Here is a 19,545-nt window from a genome sequence, read left to right as displayed (position 1 = left end):
GGGTGGGGGGGACACGCACGCACACACAGACGCGTGCGGCGCCGGCCCCCCTCCTGCCTGTACAACTTTGGTCACTAGCTTTGTGCCACCCCAAAAGCCGGATCCTGCGCCCCCCCCCACCCCCCCCCACAACCCTCCCTCCCCCCACCACCCCCCCCCCCCCCCCGGGCACCGATACCCTGAGACACCCCACGGCACGGGGGAAGGCACCGCAACCGCCGGGGGGGGGGGGTGGCCGCCGTCCCTGCCGTCCTCAGCACGCTCGTGACACCGGTGGGCGGCGGAGAGGCCGGGGATGGTGGGGGGGTGACGGGGGGGGGGGGGTGTCTCGGGCCGTGGCCGGAGCCGCCGAGCCCATCCCCTCGGCTTCAGGCCTGCGCCGAGCTCTCCGCCACCCCATCCCCCCGAAACCCCGGGCCAGCGGGAAAGGGGAACGGGCACGGAGAAAGGTCGCGGGCGCCGGGAGGACGAGCCGTCGCCCTGGTCGCGCCGCACCCCACGCCGACCCCGTCCGACCCTCGTGCCCCAAAAACCCCACCGGGGTGCCCGTCCCCGGGGGGCCGCGGCGGAGCCATTTTCCGCCCCCCCCACCCCCCCCGAAAGCGGCGTACGAGACCTGAAGCTCCCTGAGCTGAACGAGCGCCGTCGGCGGGGCGGCCGGCGGAGAGTCGGCGGTGCCGTCTCCGCCGCCATCCGTTTAAATTAATTAAAAATAAGCCAGTCTGGAAAGCAGCAGCAAATCCCGGCTCCGTTTCCCGCCGTGCCGCCTCCTCCAGCTCAACCGGGCTCCTCCGGCGACCGCGGCAGCCGGCGCGACGTCACCCGAGGAGACGCCGAGCGTTTTCCTACCGGGGAAAAGGGTCCCCTTAAAAAGGGGCACGCGAGGTCCTTCCGGCGCGTGCCGGCGGGGCCGGGGTCAGATGGAGTTTTTCCAGGGGGCTGTGGTTGCTCCGGCGGCTCAGGCAGTTCCTCTCGTTGAGGAGACTGGTGGTCTCGTCGGCGGGGGGCGGAAGGTTCCGGTTTCTCCGGTAAACCGGTGTCCGCTTTGGGGGCGTTGCTGTCGGGGGATTGGGGACAACTGTCCATGCGGGAAGCCATCAGGCCGTTCTGGTATTCCTGCCGCGTGATCTGTGCCGGGGAAAAAAAGAATAAAAAGCCGGGAGAGGGGGGATGAGGAGCAGTGCCGAACCCCAGCGGTGACATCCCCGTCCCCGTCCCCTGTCCCTCCTCACCTTGACGAACTGGAGGTCGGTGAGAGCGCGGACGCTGAAGTCGGCGACGTACTGGGCGCCGGCGCTGGCGTTGAGCTGGTTGTTGCTGCCGCTGACGGGGGAGGAGACGGAGTCGGAGCGTTCGTGGTAGCTGAGGGAAGCCGAGCGGTTCAGGCCGCTGACGTGGGACGGGGAGCGGATCTCTGCGGGGACGGGAGGGACGGGGTCAGACACGCCGCCGAGGGTCCTGTGTCGCGTTGGCACGAGGCCTGGCAACTCTCCACGGGGCGCTGAGCCCCCGGTGACGCCGACACTGGCTCCGGTGGGTGCCGGGCAGGGAGAGCCCCGTCCCGCAGGCTCCGGGGACACGGAGCCCGGCGGTGACAAGGGGTGACGGGACACGCGTCCACCCCAGCGCAGCCCTGTGCCCCCCATGGCCGAGCGCTGCCGTCCCCCAGCTCTGCTGGGCAGCACCGGGTTTGATCCCTGCCCGTCACTTGCCAAATGGCCACCGGCCACGGAGTCCGGAGCCTGGCCAGACCCGCTGGTCCCCTTCCTCCAGGGCCAGGCACTGCCCAGGGGACAGTCCCAGGGGACACTGTGACTCCCTGAACCGGTGGATCAGTCTCTCTGTGCGGGGTTAGGGACGAGGTGGGGGTTACGGAGACGTGGTGACGTGCTCGGAAAGCCGGGGTGAGGCAGGAACCGCATGCAGCAGCAGGGAGAGCGGCACCTCCTCCTCCGCCAGCCAGCCGGCGCGGCGACAGCCGCCACCGTCCCCCTGCTCCACGCCGGAGAAATCGGGGACCAGCAGGACCCAAACGCCGCCGCCAGCGGGGCCGGGTGACACCGGGCAGCGGCGCTGCCCGGCTCCAGCCCCACGCCGCAACCCGCTCCGGGGCAGGAGCCGCTTATTCCTCCTCCGGAGGCGCTCGGATGCGGGGCGAGAAGCCGACGGCACCGGGGTTGGTGCACATGGAGCTCGTTGTGGGGGCCAAAATACCCGGTGCTGCATTAAGGGGGTGGGGACGCCCACTCCGGCGGGTTAATGCGGTCGCAGCGGGGTTTGGCACGCCATGCAGCCGCGCCGTTTACCTGTCAACCTGGCAAATAATGACCCTCGCTTTACGGCTGGGCGCCGGGGCTGGGCTGGGAGGGCTGAGGCAGAGAGACGGACAACACAACACACACGCAGAGGACAAGGTCAAGAGCAAACCTCTGGGGCAATGGAGGGGGGCGGCTGCCGGGCGGGACCTCTGCCCCTCGCGGTGACGGAGGCGACGGAGTGACACCGAACCGAGCCGCGAGGAGCCGCGTCCGGCCGCTGGCAGAGCCTGAAAGCCACGGGAGGGCGGCCCGAAATGAGGACGGCGAGTTTTAAACCGCCGGCTCGGGCGCGGAGCCTCCGCTCGCTGCCGGACACGCTCGGGTGTCTCCCTGAGGGCAAGCGTTGGCCACGCTGCATCCCCCCCCAGGATGGCTCGGGGGGCACCGGCGGGGGCTCGGAGCTCCCAGCATCTCCTACTCCCAGCGGCAGCTCTAAAAAAAAGGGTGGGAGGGCTCTGCCCGCGCTGGCAGCCGGGCGATCGGCGGGGGGGGGCGCTTACCGGATACAGGAGGGGGGCTGATGGCCATCACCCCGTAATAGGAGAAAGCTCCCGCTTCAAACTTCATGCATTCCTTGCCGGCTTCCACCTCCACCTTGCCCTGCAGGGGAGAGACGGCGTCCCACGCCGTGAGCCACATCCCGCCGCGCTGGGCTGGATGAGACACACGCACACCCCCCCCAAACACACACACCCCCACACACCCCCCAGCCCACGGCAGCCTTCCCGGGGTGAAGGGGACCCCCAACGTCACCCCGATGTCACCCCGGTGCCCGGCTACCTGCAGGATGAGGATGAAGTAGTCGGCTGCCTTGTTCTTGCAGTAGAGGAAGTGGCGCGGGGATTTCTTGTTCTCGTCGTCAAACTTCAGCTCCTGGATGACGTCGGAGTATTTGAGGAGCCGCAGCAGGATCTTCTCCGAGATGAAGTTGGGGGTGAAGAGCGTCACCTCTGAGGGCGAGAGGGGACGGGGGGGCGTCAGAGCCGCGCTCCTTGTCCCTCTCCCGACCCTCCACATGGAGGTGTGACCCCCCCCCACTCCCCGGGCCCTCGGGTGGTGCCTGGCTCAGGCTGGGCCCCTTCGACACCTCCCCGGGACAGAAGCAGGTCCCCAGCAAGGCCAGCCCCAGCCGCGGGGGACACAGGCGCCAGCCGGGGAAGAGGACCGTCCTTGGAGGGACAGGGCCGTGGCGAGCCTCAGGGGCAGGGCTGGCATCCCCCGACCCCGTCCCCTCCTCATTTTGAGGGGAGCGGAACGGGACCAGACGCAAGCGCCCCACAATTTCTGACCGAGACGGTCGGAGCGACTTTTCCTCGAGGCCGGGGTTGGAGGGGGGCGACGACGAGAACGGAGCCCACGCGGCTGCCGGGGACACGGAGCCATCGGTGCCGGTGCCGCGCAGCCGGACTGAGCCCGAGGAGGTGTCCCGAGCCCCGCTTTTCCCCCCCGGCCACGGCGAAAAACTCACCCGTGGAGAGGAAGCGGTGAGCGGCCAGCAGCAGCTGCGGGGAGACCTTCACCTTCAGCTCGTTGACGGGGTCCTTGAAGGCCGAGAAGTCCCGCTTGTTCTTCTGGGTGCCCACCCGCTTCCTGGTGCGGTTGTCGGCTGCGGGAAGGGGGAGCGGGGTGTCAGGGGGGAGCAGGGTGGCGGGTGGGAGCAGGGGAAAGGATGGGTGGGTGGGGAGGTGGGGCGGGGAGAGGGCCCGAGCCCCCAAAACCTACTGTACGTATCCGACTCGTCCAGGATCTCCGACTTGATGATCTCCTCGATGACGTCCTCCAGCGTCACCAGCCCCAGCACCTCGTAGAAGGGATCGCCCTCGCCCTCGTTGTTCACCTTCTGCACGATGGCCAGGTGGGACTTCCCTGCGGACAGACGCACGGACCTTAGAAGGGAGACACCCCCCGCCCTCCCCAGGGCAACCCCAGCCTCCCCGCCCGGGTCCCCGCACCCAGGGATGTCACCGGGACCAGCCCTTCCCTCCCCTCCCCCAGCAGGAAACAATAAACCAGTTAAAATCTTAACGAGCCCCTGGGCTGGGCACTAATTCCCAGTGTAATGACAGTAATTAAGCCCATGACGGTGGCACGGAGGCGCCACCGTGGGGCGCGGGCTCGGCCAGGGGGTCACCGGAGACGACGGGATGTGTCCCCGGAGGAACCCATGCCATGTCACCCGAGCACGGCACGGTGCCGGCGACGCCGGGTGAGCGACCGTGGGGTTGAAGACACCCCGGCACGGAGGGCGTCCTCTCCGAAATTCCTCGGCAACTCTGCTGAGCTGAGCCGGGGCTGGCCCATCCCGGAGGAAACGCTCCGGACACCTGGTGAAGAAACGGCCGCCCGATTCCGGAGCCAAAACATCCGGGGGAAGAGAGCCAAGGGCAAGCAGCAGCCGCTGCCCGACCGGCCCTGGCCACAAGCAGCAGGTCCCTGCCGGCACGAAGACCTCTCCAGCCCTAAATTTCCAACTCCCCTCGCTCCGCCGACCTCGCCCCAGGCGGGCAGGATGCGGTTTGCCTTATCCAGACTAAATCCGACCCGCCGGCTCGCGGCGAAGCTGGTGTCGCTCTTGCCCCGGCCGGCCGGCCGGCCAGCCTCTCCGCGAGCCGATGTTTCTCCTGCTTCATCCCAAAATCACACCGAGCCGTTGGGAAAAAACTCCTCGGATGAGGAACGCCCACCTCTGCTCCGGGGAGAGGAGCCGAGCGGCCGCGTGGAAACCGCAGCGGGCCCAGGCCAGGCCAACGCACCCGCAGGGCCGGTGTCCTTAGCCTGGGGAAACTGAGGCACGGAGAAAAACGACCTTCCCTCCCTGAACTCGGGCGCAGCCCGAAATAAAACCCCTTCGACCTCCTCAAACGCCCCGCTCGCCCCCCCAGGCCAGCGGCAAGGTGCCGCGCTCGCCATCCCGCTCCGGCTCCAGCACAAATCTGCCCTCCCCGACATTATCTGCTATTTAATTTTAGAGCTGGCGGCCGCAGGCCCTTGTCGCTCAGGGAAAAGCTAATTTTAGGGCTGGACACCGCACGGCTCCCCTTTGTCTCCTTCTTCAGCCGAGCTCCCGCCGTTGGGGGCAACCCCCCGGTGAAAAAAGGCGACGGGAAAAGGGAGGAGAAGCCCCTAAAACTGCCGCTCGGGCCACGAAAATCCTTTACGCGCGCTCGCCAAACCCCCTCGGTGAGGCGCGGCGGCTCTTTCGCCAGGCGGGGAGAGGTGGAAGGAGCTGGGAAAAGGTGGAAGGAGCTGGGAAAAGGTGGAAGGAGCCGAGCTGTGGGGCCAGCCCCGATGACTCAGGCAGCGGTTCCTCTCCGGGCCCGGCGGCCAAGGCCGAGCACGGCGGGGAGCGGCCGGTGGCAAAGCAAACAACGCCGCGGGGTGCCCCAACCGCCCGAGCAAAGGACGGCCGCGGGGTGCGACGGAAACCCCCCCGCACCGTCCCCCCCCCCCGGCTTCGGATCCCGCACGCCAGGAGGGAGAGCAACACCCCCCAGCTCCCCGCGGGCGCTCCCCCCGTTCCAAAAACGGGGAGAAGGCGCCGAGCCGAGCGCTGGGCATCACTGCGGGAGCCGTCACCCCCAGGCCAGCGCCTGGGACACCTCGGTGGCATCGAGCGGGGGGGAGAGATCCGGCTGCCAAGCCCCGCCGTTAGGACAATCAGAAGCGCGGCCGGTCGATTTTTTTTGGTGTTTTTTTTTTTTTTTCCCACCCCCCCCCACGTTTATCCTTTCCCCGGGCGCGTCTCCCGCTCCCGATCCGGGTCTCGCTGAGCGGGGTGAGGGCAGAGACTCGCCGCGGTGCTGCAGCCAGAAGAAACGGGGTTCGGGGTTAGGGCGGGGGGGGACGGACACACACCCCCCCCTCAAAACCGGCCCCACAAATCCTCCGCTCCTGAACCCACAGAGGCGGCGATGAAAAAAAGAAAAAAAAAAAAAAACAAAAAACCCCAAACCAATACGGGACATGGGCGGCTTTGTAACCGGAACGAGCGCGCCATAAATCCTTTAAGAAGGATTCGTCGGGAGGAAAAGCCGGTGCCAGCAACCGGGATAACTCTAGTTCCGGCAGCAACAGGGCTCCGCTTCTGCGCCGTCGCTTTTCGGAAAGGGGGGCGAGCGGGACGGCTGGGCGCGCTCCTACGGCGGGGTCTCAAACCGGCGTGAGATGAACCGGTGGCAAAACATTTGCCGAGGAGGGTTTTCACTAAGCAGGCCAGCTCCGAGGCCGCGAGAGATCCTGTCGTCATTGTCACAACCGCGAGCCGCGACCCAGGGGCGTTGCTCCCCCGCCGGTATTTTTGGGTGCCAGGGAAGCCCCGTCGCAAAGGGAAGCGGGAGCAGAGCTGTTGCCTCCTCCCTACCCTCGGAAATCGGCCAGGCTCGGACCTACCAGCTCCCAAACCCTCCCGCCGAGCTCTCGCCGCGGGAGGAATTATTAAACCCCCTAAATCTTGGAAACCCCCCCCCCCCCACCCCCCCCCAGCTCCCCGAAACGGCAGCAAAAGCTCCCGACTCTCGTGATGTGCCCGAATCTCGGCCCCAGCCGGGTGGAAGGGGAGCCAGAGGAGAGCGCGGGGTGACGCACAGCGGAGGGTTGGCCTGGCATCACCCGGCACAGCCGGGCTCTTCGTTTCATCCCAGCCTGGTCCTGAGCCGGCGGGAGCTGCGGGAAGCTGGGCCTGGGGGTGGGATGTACAGGAGGGGCCCCTGCCCGCGTTGGCAAAGCCCTGAGTGGGAAAATCCTGCCTCGGAGCTAAGACGGCTTTCCCCGATCAGCCTCCGGCCAGCCCGGATCCCGCTCCTCCTCCCAGCTCTCGGTTTCGGGGAGCGGAGCGGGGATGGGGGCCGGCACCCCCGCGGGCAGGGAAAGGCCCGGAGGAAGGAGCCGTGCCCAAACCAGGGAGCCGGAGCAATTTTCCAGCAGCTCTTCAAGGGCCTCCGCGGCCGATAATTAAAAAGAAGGAGCAAGTAAACACTCCCAAAGTGTTTCCCGAGGCTGGGCGCTCCGTCAGCGGTAAAGCAGAGGGTTTCCCTCTCCGGCGCAGCGCCGTTACGCACCAAACCCCGGAAGCCCGAGTGGTTGCGGGCACCGAGCAGCTGCTCCCGGTTCCGTGTCCGGCACCGCAGGCGCCCCCGTGCCCTCCGGATCGCCACCACCCGAACCGCGGGGACCCCAGGCAGCCCCAGCACGGGCAATTCCAGCCCCGGAAGGCAAAACTCCTCCTCCGAGGGGAAGAAAGCAGCCACCCCCCGGACCCTCTCACCCTTTTTGAACTCCTCCAGCATGGCGTCCAGCTTGGTGTCGTGGAAGACGACGTGGACGGGGTGGTTGTAGAATTTGGTGATGGTTTTGAGGGGGGTGCAGTCGTCGGGGTCGACGAAAGCCAGGTCCTTGACGTAGAGGATGTCCATGATGTTGGAACGCTCGTCCTCGTAGACGGGGATGCGGGTGTAGCCGCTCTCCATGATCTCCGACATGGTGTTGAAGTCCAGGATGGCGTCACTGTTGATCATGAAGCAGTTCTGCAGCGGGGTCATCACGTCCTCCACCGTCTTGGTGCGCAGCTCCAGGGCCCCCTGGATCATGTTGAGCTCTTCCCTCACCAGGTCGTTGTAGGGTTCCGTCACCTTCAGCATCTCCACCAGCTTCTCCCGGTTGTAGACGGTGCCGATCTCCTGGCCCAGGATGCAGTCCAGGAGCTTGCTGATGGGGTAGGAGAGGGGGAACGTCACCAGCATGAAGAACTTGGTGACCACGATGGTGTTGGCGCCCACGGCCAGGCCGTGGCGGGAGCAGAGAGCCTGGGGCACGATCTCCCCGAAGATGACGATGCCAATGGTGGAAGCCACGACGGCGCCGATGCCGGAGCCGATGAGGTCATCGAGGAGGATGGTGAGGGTGGTGTTCACCAGCACGTTCCCCAGCAGGAGGGAGCAGAGCAGGTAGTTGCCTTTCCGTCGGATGGGCTCGATCTTCCGGGCGTAACGTTTCTCCTTCTCGGTGCCGCAGTTCTGGACGATGCGCAGCTCCATGGGATCCAGCGCCATCAGGCCCAGGTTGAGCCCGCTGAACATCCCCGACAGCACCAGCAGCCCGGCGATGAGGATCACCTGCAGCCAGAGGGGCAGCAGCGACTTCTTCTCCTCCAACACCACGATCTGCCCGTCGGCGCCTTGGTGGGGCACCCAGGGCTGGCCGGGCTGGCGTTGGGTGCAGAGGACGTAGGTTTTGGCCTGTTCGTCTTTGCGCAGGGGTTGGACTCGGACCCTCAGCAGGGCCGAGGTGTCGCGGGCCTCGGCCAAGCCGGGTTGGACCAGCAGGTCCTGCGAGCGCTCGGGGCAGGTGCCGTTGGCCACCGAAGCGTTGTTGGAGGTAGCCGGCCGCAACTCGGCGAAGGCCACCCGCTCGCTGGTGCCGGGGCCCAGCCCCAAGCCGTAGAGGCGCAGCAGCACCTCGCTGCCCTCCGTCACCTGGATGGGCCCGCGGGCCGGAGCCCCCGCCGCCGGCTTCGTGCTCTCCTCCAGCCGCATCCCCAGGATCATGCTGTCCCCCGCCGGCACCGCCGCACCGCCGCCGGGCAGCGCCAGCAGCAGCAGCAGCGGCGGCAGCAGCGGGGGGGGGAGACGACAGCGACAGCGACAACGACGAGGAAGAGGAGGAGGAGGAGGAGGAGGAGGAGGAGGAGGGGGCGCCGCCGCCGCCGCCCCCCCCGGCCCAGCCGCGCCGCCGCCGCCCGCCGCCCGGCGCCATGTTGGTGTCTCGCGGGGCCGCCGCGCTCGCGGCAGCGTCACGCGCCGCGCCACGCCCTCGGGGAGGGCGGGACGGGAGGGGACACACACACACACACACGACGTCACCCCCCCCCCCCCCGGCCCCGTCCCGTCCCGCCGGCGCGCCTTAAGGGGGCCATGGCGTCGGGGCAATGGAAGGGTGGGGACCGCAGATAGGGGGGGGGCTGCGAAGGGGGGTGGGGGAGACGCGGAGAGGGGTGAGGGGGTGTAACGGGAGTGGGGGTGTCGGTTCGGTGCCCCCCGCGGAAGGAGGATGCGTGGGGGGCCAGGGGCATACGCGCCTTGAGGGGGAGACGGGGACACACTGGGGGGGGTACACTAAAACCGTGGAAGGGGGGCACTAGGACCTGGGGTCACTAGGGCCTGGGGAGGGGCCACTCACTACTAGGGCTTGGTGGGGCACGAGGACCTGGGGAGGGGACGCTCACTAGGACCTGGGGGAGGCACGAGGACCTGGCGGACACACTAGGACCTATTGGAGGGGGGGCACTAAGACCTGGGGGCAAAGGACACTAGGACCTGGGGGGGGCACTAGGGCTGGGGGACACACTAGGACCGGGGGGGCACTAGGGCCGGGGGGGGCACTAGGACCTAGGGGGGGAGGAAACGACGACGATAGGACCGGGGCGGGGCACTAGGCTCCTGGGGAGGGGGGGCACTAGGACCGGGGAGGGGGAGGACGACGACATTAGGACGGGGGGGCACTAGGACCCGGGGGGGGCACTGGGGCTGGGGGACACACTAGGACCTGGGGAGCAAGACGACGACACTAGGACCCGGGGGGGGGGGGGGCACTAGGACCGGGGGGGGCACTGGGGCTGGGGGACACACTAGGACTGGGGGTGGCACTAGGACCTGTGGGGGAAGACGACGACCCTAGAACCGGCGGTGGCGCTAGGACCGGCGGGGTGGCACTAGGACCGGGGGGACGACAGCGGAGCAAGTGCGCGCCAGATCCATGCGCGGACCCTTTAAATCTGCCGGAACTACATCGTGCCCGCGCGCGCCCCGCCTCCCCGTTGACAGACAGGCGGCACGGCCAACCGGCGGGCGGAACGGGACGGAGGGGCGGCCAATGGGCGGGCGGGGCGGGGCGGGGCGGTGCAGGGAAGATGGCGGCGGCGGCGGGCCGGTGGCGGGCCGGGCTGACGCTGCTGGCCGTGGCGCTGGGGCTGGGCGGGCCGCGGGCCGAGCAGACGGAGGAGCACCTCAAGCGGGAGCATTCGCTCTCCAAGCCGTACCAGGGTGAGTGTGGGGCAGGGGGGGACGGCGGACGATGTCCGGTACCGGCTCCCGGTACCGACGGTGCGTGTGGGCCGCAGGTGTGGGCTCGGCCAGCTCGGGGCTGTGGGACCTGCTGGGCAACGCCATGGTCATGACCCAGTACATCCGCCTCACCCCCGACGTGCAGAGCAAGCAGGGAGCCGTCTGGAACCGAGTGGTGAGTCCCCGGGGGCGGGGAGGCCTGCACCGGGGCGGGGGGGGGGGGGGGAGTGGTGGTGAACCGGGATGGGATGGGGGGGCACTGAGGGACCGGAGGGTGCCCTCCCGTGGGGGTGGGATAGTGGGGGGGGGGGGCGGCAGGAGCGGATTGAAGACAGGTTGCGGGGGGAGGGAGTGGGTTTTGGGGTGAGTGGGGGGGAATTGGGGGCTGGGGAGGGGATTTGGAGACGGAGCCAGGGGTGGGGGGGGCGGGCCCTGAGGGAGGTGGGGGTGTGGGTAGGGCTGGGGGGGTGACTGATGGGGAGGGGGGCTGGGGAAAGAGGTTTGAGTTGGGGGGGGGGACAACGATGACAGGGACAGGTCTGGGCCAAATGAGGGAGCGTGGGGGTCCCGGGCAGCAGGCGTGAGGGGTTTACTTGGGGGGGGGAGGTGGGTACTTGTGGGGGGTTTGGAGACTGAGCTGGGGGTGGTGGGGGGCCCTGAATGACAGGGGGGGTGTGGGTAGGGCTTGGGGGGGGGGGGGGGCTGGTGGGGAGGGGGGCTGGGGAAGGGGGTTTGAGGTGGGTGGGGGGTGTGTGTGTCTTGGTTGAGGGGGCTGGGCAAGTTTGGGCCAAATGAGGGAACGTGGGGGTCCAAGGGCAGCAGGTATGGGGGGGATTTTACTGGGGGTGGGGGTTTGGAGACTGAGCCAGGGTTAGTGGGGGGTCCTGAGTGAGAGATTTGAGGTGCGGGTAGGACGGGGGGGGGAGTCTTGGCTGGGGGGTGCTGGGCAGGTCTGGGCCAAATGAGGGAGCGTTGGGGTCCAGGCCGGCAGCTATAGGGGGTTTACTGGTGGGGGGTGGTGGTTTGGGGGTTTTGGGGGGCGCAGGAGGTGTTGGGGCTGGGGAGGTTCGAGAGTCTGGGCCAAGGTGACGGTGGGGGGAATTGGGGTGGGCTGTGGGGGCCATGGGGTGGTGGGGAGCGGGCTGGGGAGGTCCATGGGGGGTTGGAACTGGGGGTACCAGCGGCACTTCAACGTCCAGCCTTTGGCGTGGCGATTCCTGCAAGGGCTGAGTCCCGTCTGTCCCCTCCTCCAGCCCCGTGTGGATTTGGGGTGTCTGTGCTGACCAGTTTGGGGTCTCTCATGGGACCACCGTGACCGGAGCGCACCCGCAGCCCCCTTTGCTGCGCCCACGTCTCAGAGCGGGGCCGGTAAAGCGGCAGCTCCACGTGGTGCGTGCGCGCCAGCGCTGCGCTCTGTTAAGGCGTTTTGCTGCCCCTCGCGAGCCTTTCGCCTGGCAGACGGCAAAGCTGCCTTGAATACCTCGATAATTCCTGTTTAATTTCAATTTGGGGTTGAAATCGGTGGGATTTTTTGCGCCCCGGAATCCAGCCCTCTCCGTAGCGGTTTGGGAAATGCTCTACGAGACCAGAAGCGATCCATCGCGCTCGACTTCTATTGTTATAAAATATTGAGGGAGATTCGGTTTTTCACTTGGGCCAACGGCCGGCTTCACGTCGCCTGGGCGAATCTGTCGTGAGCTTGTCGCATTCTGTGCCTGTTCGCGCAGGGAATTTGTTGGTAGCTCAAGAAATAATTGGCTCATGAGCAATTAAGAAGCTGGAGCTGCTCCTCGGGCTCCTTCTGCTCTCTTTTTCCCAGGTGTGAGTTATTGATTTTTGCCGGAGTTGCTGTTGTCTGAGAATAGTGCGAGATCAGAATTGGTTCTTTGGCTTTTTATAGCGCTGGGTAACGACCAATTCCCTCGGCTTCACGGTGTCCCTTGGGATTAATTATTCTTGCTCGCATCCAAAATATAGGTCAGCGCGGTCCGTTGGTAGGGGAAACGGGGAGCGGCGGTGTGCTCTCCGGTTTGGTGGCACGTGGAGCTGCTGGTGATGGCAGGGGACGGTGCAGCGGAGGGTGCTGGCATGAGGGACATCCACGTTTCACATCCTCGCTCTTATATTTATTTATCTTTTTTTTATTTTCCTGCAGCCGTGTTACCTGCGAGACTGGGAGATGCAGGTGCATTTTAAAATCCACGGCCAAGGCAAGAAAAACCTGAACGGAGACGGTTTTGCCATCTGGTACACCAAGGATCGCATGCAGCCGGGTAAAGCGTCGGCAGTAGCTGCTTGGGGGGGGCGGGGGGGGCATGCTTCGAGGGGACGGTGTCGGGTGGCACGTGCCACCTTCTCGGGGACGCTTTCTCCCTGGTCTGTAGGCTGGCTTGGGGAAATCTCCGTGGGGAATCGCAGTGTTTTGGGGCCTTAGGGCTGTTTTTCTTTCGCCCTGGCAGGCGCAGAGGGAGTAACGCCCGTGCATGAGGCCGCCTCTGAGCCTCGGCACCCTGGGCTGGGGCGGGGGGGGGGGGGTTTACGGCAGGGGGGGGCCCTAGGAGGCTGGAGTCAGCTCGGCGATAGGTGGATTTGGGATTGTTTTGCCCTGATCTTGAGATGGGCCGTGTCACGGGACGCATGGGGCCTCCCGTGCTGGGGGTTGGCTCCTTAAAAAAAAAAAAAAAAAAAAAAAAAAAAAAAAAAAAAAAACCCCAGACTGCGGAGGAAGCTCGATCCTTGACCAGCAAAGGGTGGGGGATTTAATCTGACTCCCCTGCCTGGAGGGTCTGCGTGCTCAATTAACTGGTCAAGGCTGCCTCGTTGTCTGATAACAGTGAAGAACGTGAAGGGATGGGTAACAAACCCTTCGCAACGCTTGCCTGGCCTTGCCATCCTTATCCATAGCCTCTTCTTCCTTCTAGGACCTGTCTTCGGAAGCAAGGATAACTTCCTGGGCTTGGGAGTGTTCGTGGACACCTACCCAAACGAGGAGAAGCAGCAGGAGGTGAGCTAGAGAGGATAAACGGGACCGTGCTCCTCGCCGGCTGCCTGCTGAGCGTGGCACGGGCAGCGCCGAGGTTACGGCTTGCGTCGCCGCGAACGCTTCCTTGGCGCGGTGCGATCTTCTTTGAGCTCTTAAATCGGAGACCAGACGTTTCTCCGCTGCCGTTCCCCGCCGTGCTCCGCGGAGTTGGTTTTTCCTCCCTAGGGAGGCACTGACTCTTCAGAAAAAGCCGCGGGGTGGTTGTGTGGTCAGCTTTACCCAGAGAAAAGCCTTCCAGGGGCAGGAGAAAACTAGCCGATGACACCATCTCTGCGTTTGCGAGCTCCTGTGGTCTTTGTAGACCTCGAGTAGAGCGGTACCCGAGCTGCCAGCCCAGGCCTGGGTGCGCGCCGGGGCTGTTTCCTGGCGGGAGGCTTTCCCTGCTCTCAGGGATGCAACGTGACTAAACGTCTTTGTGTTCCTGATGTGGCCGTTGTTTGTTTGGGGTTTGTTGGCGTCCGTTCCGGTGGAGAAGGGAGCGCAGAGGCACTTAAAACCGGGTCCTTCCCACCCTTAACGCCGGGATGGGTTTCATCACTCCGAAACCAAAGCCGGACCTTTCCTTACTTCTAGTTTATCCTAAAAAATAGGCGCTGTTTTACCCCGAGACCTTGGCGTCAACCCCGCAGGAGCCCCTTCAGCCCAGGGAGAGAGCCAAAAGGGCGCAGTTGGGATGTGCCCTGACCTAGGAGCTGCCGAGCAAACGTTGAGTAACTACCAGCTTTTTTTTTTGGTTTAAACATCCAAAGCAGCCGGCTCCGGCGCAGGGGTGGACTTTGTGCTCCTAAAAAAAAAAAACTTTAGGAGCTGCCTGGCGCCGCGTTACCGGCAGCGCTCGGGGAATTAGCGTGGCGTTGGATGGATCCTGTTGATCTGCGGGGTGGCGGCTCTGCTTTTCATGGGGTAAAAGGACCCGCATGACAGGTTTTATTTAAAAGAAAGAATCAGCGGAACGCGGCTGTCCGGTTTCCCGGAGAGGGCTGCTCTCCTCCGGTCGAGCTCTGAGGAAGGGAAAAGATGGAGAAATGCTGGTCGGCCAGTTGCTGTAATGTGGGTTCACAGTTGTTTTGGGGTTTTTTTTGGTTTTGTTTGTTTTTTTTTTTCTCGCCTTTAAAAGGACGAAAAAGAAAGGTTTTATTCCGGAGGGAAGAGGGACAGGTTAGTTGTTAGGTCCCTGAGGAGCGGTTGTGGCCGATGTGTCCCCCCCGTTGGGGCGCTGGCTTTAGCGCGAGTGAGCTCCTGCGCCCCGAGGAGGAGGAGGAAACGCCAAGGAGGTGGCAACGCTTGATGTGGCTTTCGCCCACCAGCGCCGTTTCCTAGCCGCGCGTTCCGGGATTCGGCACCTAACGCCTAAAACCCTCTCTGCTTTAGTCTCCGCTAAGCCGATAACGCGCTGAGCTCTCCAGGGAGGAAGTTTCCAGGTTGCAGGTTAATACTAACTCTGGTCCGTGACTGTCTTGCTTCTGTGCTCTTTCTCGCTTTGCGATAACCCTGGACTGGCAGGCTCAGAAGAGGAGGTACAGCCCGGGAAATCAGGTACTTGCTCTTGCTCACCTACCCGTTCCCACGCTGTCGGGTTTCACCTTGGCTTATGGTCGAGGAATTCCCTCTCCCGAGCTCCGCAAATCCCCGCGTGAGCCCAGAAATCCCTGTGTGTGAGCCGGGAGACTGCATGGAAACCGGCTGTCCTCCATCCCGGATGTCCAGGAGCCCCGAGCAAAGCTGGGGGATGAAGTGGGATCGTGCCGTTAGCTTGTTGAGACGGATTCTTGGAAGGTTGAAGGAGTTCGGGGTCCGTAGGGCTGTCGCGGCTCTCGACCCCGGAGCCGTGGCCAGCGGGGCGAGAGCAGGAACCTCACCCCCAGCCTTGTTTCCCCTTCGCAGCGCGTCTTCCCTTACATCTCGGCCATGGTGAACAACGGCTCCCTCACCTACGACCACGACCGGGACGGGAGACCGACGGAGCTGGGGGGCTGCACGGCCATGGTGCGCAACCTCAACCACGACACCTTCCTGGTGATCCGCTACGTGAAGAGGAGACTGACGGTGAGTCCCGCCTGTCGGGAGCGGAGCGGCCGGCCGCGCCGCGGAGGGGCTAAGGGTGCCTCTTCTTTCTCAGGTGTTGATCGACATCGACGGTAAGCACGAGTGGAGAGACTGCATCGACGTGCCGGGCGTGCGCTTGCCTCGCGGGTATTACTTTGGGACCTCTTCTGTCACCGGTGACCTGTCAGGTACTGCCCCGGGGTCTTGTTTTCCACGCAGCTCTGGCAGCTCCTGCGCAGCTTTGGGCGTCTGGAGGCGCAGCTCGGTAGCCGGTGGGGCTTACAGAAGTGCCTGAGGACCTTTCCGTGCTTTAAGCAGCCTTTAGCGGCGAGCTGGGAGCCTGGTTTTTTTTTTTTTTTTGTCTTGCAGCAACTCCCGAGGAGCCCAAAGCCCTGTCTGGGCACGTTGTTTTCCCCGAGCGCTTTGTTTAGGCGGCGCGCCCCACTTTCCTTAAAGCTCCCAGCGTGGCCGCAGCCCGACCTCAACCAGCCTGTCTTAATGACACAGCGGCAAAGTGGCCATACTGGCTTGGCCGGAGGCTCTGTCTCCAAAACCTGTGCCTTGGGAGGAGTAAAAACACGATGAGCATTGGGAAAAAAAAAAAAAAAACCACATCTCTGCTCTCCTGCTGCCACCTGGGGTGGCTGGGTTAGCCCCGAGGGCAGTGCCGGCGAGAGCTGCTCTGGACGTGAGGTGTTACAGGCAAGCCAGGAGGATGCTCGCTCCTCGTCTCTGTCTCTGGGGCTATTTCGCTTTGGCTTTCGTAGCCCGCCGGTTCTTGCCCGCCCATTATTGAGGGAGGGGTCAGCCAGGTGTGCTCAGAAACGGCGGTGGCGCAAGGTGGGCCGACGTCCATCGGGTTTTGCAAAAAAAGAGCTAAAGTTAAAGCTCTCCGCCTTCCTCGGAATAATCCTTCCCTCCCGGCGCTGCCTGAGGTGCCGTCAGGCCTGGCGTTACCCCGCTGGGCCTCTTTCGGGCAGGTTTTAAGCCCGATTTGAGTTCGGCCTCGACAAAAGCTCATTGATGGCCGGTGTCTGGGCCCATTGTTGGTTCCAACAAAAGTTCCTTTGCTCTCTCCGATCTGTGCCCGGGGAGCTGGCAGGCTGGTCCGGAGCACTCGCCTTCTCCCGCTAATAACCCCTCCATCACAAGCAAAGGAAGTAGGGCCACGTGAGGCCGATGCCAACGCATTCCCTTCGGGTGGCCGAGCGGTTTCGAGTCAGATGATCTCCCGCTCTGGGGCTGTTTGTTGGTTTGTTTTGGTTTTTTTTGGGGTTTTTTTGTTGTTTTTTTTTTCTTCAGTTTAAGTAGCTTAAAAGGTTCCTGTTGGCAGAGGGCCCTGCGCTGGGCGCAGCTCTCGGCCCGGCGTAGATCCTGCCCTGCGGAGGTGAGTTTCCCCCCCGCCATGGGAAGGGAGAAGCCAGCGCCTTTGCCCCCAGCGACAGCATCCCCGTGGCACTCGAGTCCCCTGGCCGGAGCCGTATTTCTCGGTGACGCCTTGGGACACGTTTCCGCTCTGCTTCCAGACAACCACGACATCATTTCGCTGAAGCTTTACCAGTTGACGGTGGAGCGGACGCCGGAGGAGGAGAAGCGGGACCGAGAGGTGTATCTGCCGGTCGTGGACAACCTGAAGCTGCCGGGAAGTGAGTAGGAGCCACCGGCCTCATGCCGGGGGAAGGCGGGACCAGCACGGAATTGGGAGGGACCCGCAGGGGTACGGAGCTGTGGTGCTTGCGGAGCAGATAGCACGTTGTCTCACCGCCAAACTAGCCGAGCTCCAGCTGGAATCGGGAGGTCTGTGCCCCATTCTTCGCCCCGACGGTTGTTCTCATCCACTGCGCGGCACGACTGGTGTCGCGGCCCGTTTGGCGTGGGTGTAGCGGGCAGCAGCGCTCTGCCTCGGAGAAGTGCTGCCCTCCTGGAGGATCCCAGCCCACTCAGCTAAGCGTGTCCCTTCCACTTGGGTCATACCGTGACCAAAACGGGGTGTGCTGGTCCACTGGAAGCTCACGGAGGTTGGAACCTCAACGGTGCCACCTCTCCTCCAGAAATCCCGCCGCTGTCGTGTCCACGAGCCCCTCGTGCGTCCTGAGGTCTCGTGGCTCCGGCCCTTCCGATGAGCTGAGCCCCAAAGCTTTGGGGAGCCCGACCCTGGGGGTGGTGTGAGCCTGGCAGGGTGTGCGTGGGGGGGTTACCGGTGTGGCCTGTGGGGTGGCTAAACCCACCTCGTGCAGGCAGATCTCAGCTGGGTTTTTGGGGTGCTGGGCACTCTGGGTGCTCACAGGTTGGTTTTTCTTTCTCTACCACGCAGTGGAGGCACCGCTGGAGCCCATGAGTGGCCTGGCTCTCTTCTTAATCGTTTTCTTCTCCCTCGTTGCCATCGTTTTCGCCATCGTCATCGGAGTCATCGTCTACAACAAGTGGCAGGAGCAGAGCCGGAAACACTTCTATTGACTTGAGAACCGCACCCCCCCTCACCCCCCCCCAGCCGGGGATGGCCCATTGCTAGTCCTTGCTAGCCACGTCCCGACTCCCACCCATCCTAGACTGGCCAGAGCGTGATGGACCGACCCTCACGGCAGGGACCCTCGTGTCCCCCCTGAAATCCCCAGCGGGAACGGCTGCAGCTTCTTACTGGGCTCCAGAACTCTCACGCTGCTGCCGGGGGAGTGTTTGGGGGGGGGGGGGATCCCCAGCGTGGCGTCCGATGGACTGGGAGCCGAGCGCCGCGGGGACGGACCGAAGGAGCTTCGCTTTGCGAGTTGTTCAGGAGGACGGGGCTGTGCCGCGGGGGCGCTGGCGATGCTGAGCCGTCTCGCTGCCGTACTGGGAGCCCCGACGCCGACAGAAGACGCCACCTCGGCTGTGAAATCCGTCTGAGAGGGATGCTAGCGAGCGCCTGCTTTCCTCTCCGCACCCTTACGATAACCCTTTGCGGCGTTACCGTAACCCTCGCAAACCTTTCGGCTCAAGCCGTTTCGTATCCAGGAGGGATTTTCCAAGCTGTTCATCCCGCTCCGGCTGCTTTCCCATCTACCTGTCTTTGGAGACCGGGCTGCTTTTCTTCGTACTTTGGATTCCCCCCGCTCCGTGCGACCCGTCTCTGTCCCGCAGGACGCCGAGGTTTGGTGTTTTGTTTTTTTTTCTTTTGGGGCAGGGGATGCTCACGGTTTTTCCCCGGTGGTGAGGCAGGTCGAGCTGGGAACCTGCCTGGCTGCTGGGCTCCCCCCCTTGGGGACCAACCGTTCCCCCTTTTGGGGACAAAGCCCCCTCCTCGCTGCGGGGTGTAGCGCTGGCTTCCCTATTTTTTTTATTTTTTATTTTTATTTTTTTTTTTTAAGAACAATTTGCTGCTGCGTCTGGGGGCTCGGCCCCTCTCCCCGCTCCGTAGGGTTGACGCCGAGCACGCTGCCGCCTCCACGCGCCTCCCGTCCCGCACCCGTGCCGTTTTTGCGTGTCGTGTCGTGGCTTCTGGCAGGTTTTTTTTGTGTTTTTTTTTTTTTTTTGCGCCCCCCACCCTCCCCGCCTCGGTGCTCGCTGCATCCCCGGGGCCCCTCCGAGGAGGAGGAGGAGGGAGCTGAGCCTCGCGGGGGCCCTTCCCCAACCTCTCGGAGCCGGAGCTCTCGCTGCCTTTCAGGGAGTCGTAGTTTCTTCCTACCTCAGTGACTGCTTTTGGTCAACGATTTCTCCGTGTTTCTCTTGCCCGTCGTCACAGCCGCCTTCCCCCCCCGCCCCCTCCCCCGGCCGGGGACCCCGTGAGGTGGTGGCACGGGGGGCGCAGGGTCCCCGGCGGGACCCAGGAGAGGGAGATACGAGGTCAGTTTATCCCGGGGCCGTTTTAGTGGCTCTGGGGACATCAAAATGGCAAATTTTGCCACCCCGCCAGCCCCCGGCATTGGCAGCACCCTCCTCGCCGGTGTCCCGGGGAGCTGTGTCCTTGTCCCGCTGCTTTCCGGAACGCTCGCACCCAGGACGGACCCCCATGGAGGCGGGGGGGGTGGTGGGGGGGGTTGTCCCGGCGGTACCCAGGGGACGGGAGGGACACACGTGGCCGGCGGGTTTTTCGGCAGGATGCTGT

At 64.6% G+C, this 19,545-nt stretch overlaps 2 protein-coding genes across 4 annotated transcripts; one reads left to right on the top strand and one right to left on the bottom strand.

The window, feature by feature from the left end:
* Positions 1–212: 212 nt before the first annotated feature.
* Positions 213–9,068, bottom strand: CNNM4 (cyclin and CBS domain divalent metal cation transport mediator 4). The gene is given in 9 exon segments (XM_054180791.1): positions 213–1,004; positions 1,006–1,128; positions 1,233–1,414; positions 2,819–2,918; positions 3,099–3,268; positions 3,787–3,924; positions 4,041–4,184; positions 7,582–8,937; positions 8,984–9,068. Coding segments are annotated over 9 exon segments (2,436 nt in total). The 3' UTR covers positions 213–866.
* Positions 9,069–10,215: 1,147 nt separating this feature from the next.
* Positions 10,216–19,471, top strand: LMAN2L (lectin, mannose binding 2 like). Of its 3 annotated transcripts, XM_054180784.1 has the most exons (9): positions 10,216–10,354; positions 10,432–10,550; positions 12,531–12,648; positions 13,297–13,379; positions 14,922–14,954; positions 15,303–15,464; positions 15,538–15,652; positions 16,991–17,110; positions 17,779–19,471. In XM_054180784.1, exons 1-9 carry the CDS (start codon positions 10,222–10,224, stop codon positions 17,919–17,921), a joined length of 1,026 nt encoding a protein of 341 aa, XP_054036759.1. In that variant the 5' UTR covers positions 10,216–10,221; the 3' UTR covers positions 17,922–19,471. The 3 variants fall into 3 exon arrangements, with proteins under 3 accessions (XP_054036759.1, XP_054036757.1, XP_054036758.1); XM_054180782.1 differs by lacking the exon at positions 14,922–14,954; XM_054180783.1 differs by lacking the exons at positions 10,432–10,550; positions 14,922–14,954 and having other exon boundaries at positions 10,217–10,354.
* The last annotated feature ends 74 nt before the right edge of the window (positions 19,472–19,545 follow it).

The sequence above is a fragment of the Rissa tridactyla genome, chromosome 20, assembly GCF_028500815.1.
Source record: "Rissa tridactyla isolate bRisTri1 chromosome 20, bRisTri1.patW.cur.20221130, whole genome shotgun sequence".
Taxonomy (NCBI): Eukaryota; Metazoa; Chordata; class Aves; order Charadriiformes; family Laridae; genus Rissa; species Rissa tridactyla.
This window is presented reverse-complemented; position numbering and strand designations above follow the sequence as displayed.

Coding starts and splice junctions, on each gene's coding strand:
- LMAN2L (XM_054180784.1), top strand. CDS start 10,222: ATGGCGGCGGCGGCGGGCCGGTGGCGGGCCGGGCTGACGCTGCTGGCC. Junction 10,355..10,431: donor GCTCTCCAAGCCGTACCAGG/GTGAGTGTGGGG, acceptor TGTGGGCCGCAG/GTGTGGGCTCGGCCAGCTCG. Junction 15,465..15,537: donor ACGTGAAGAGGAGACTGACG/GTGAGTCCCGCC, acceptor CTTCTTTCTCAG/GTGTTGATCGACATCGACGG.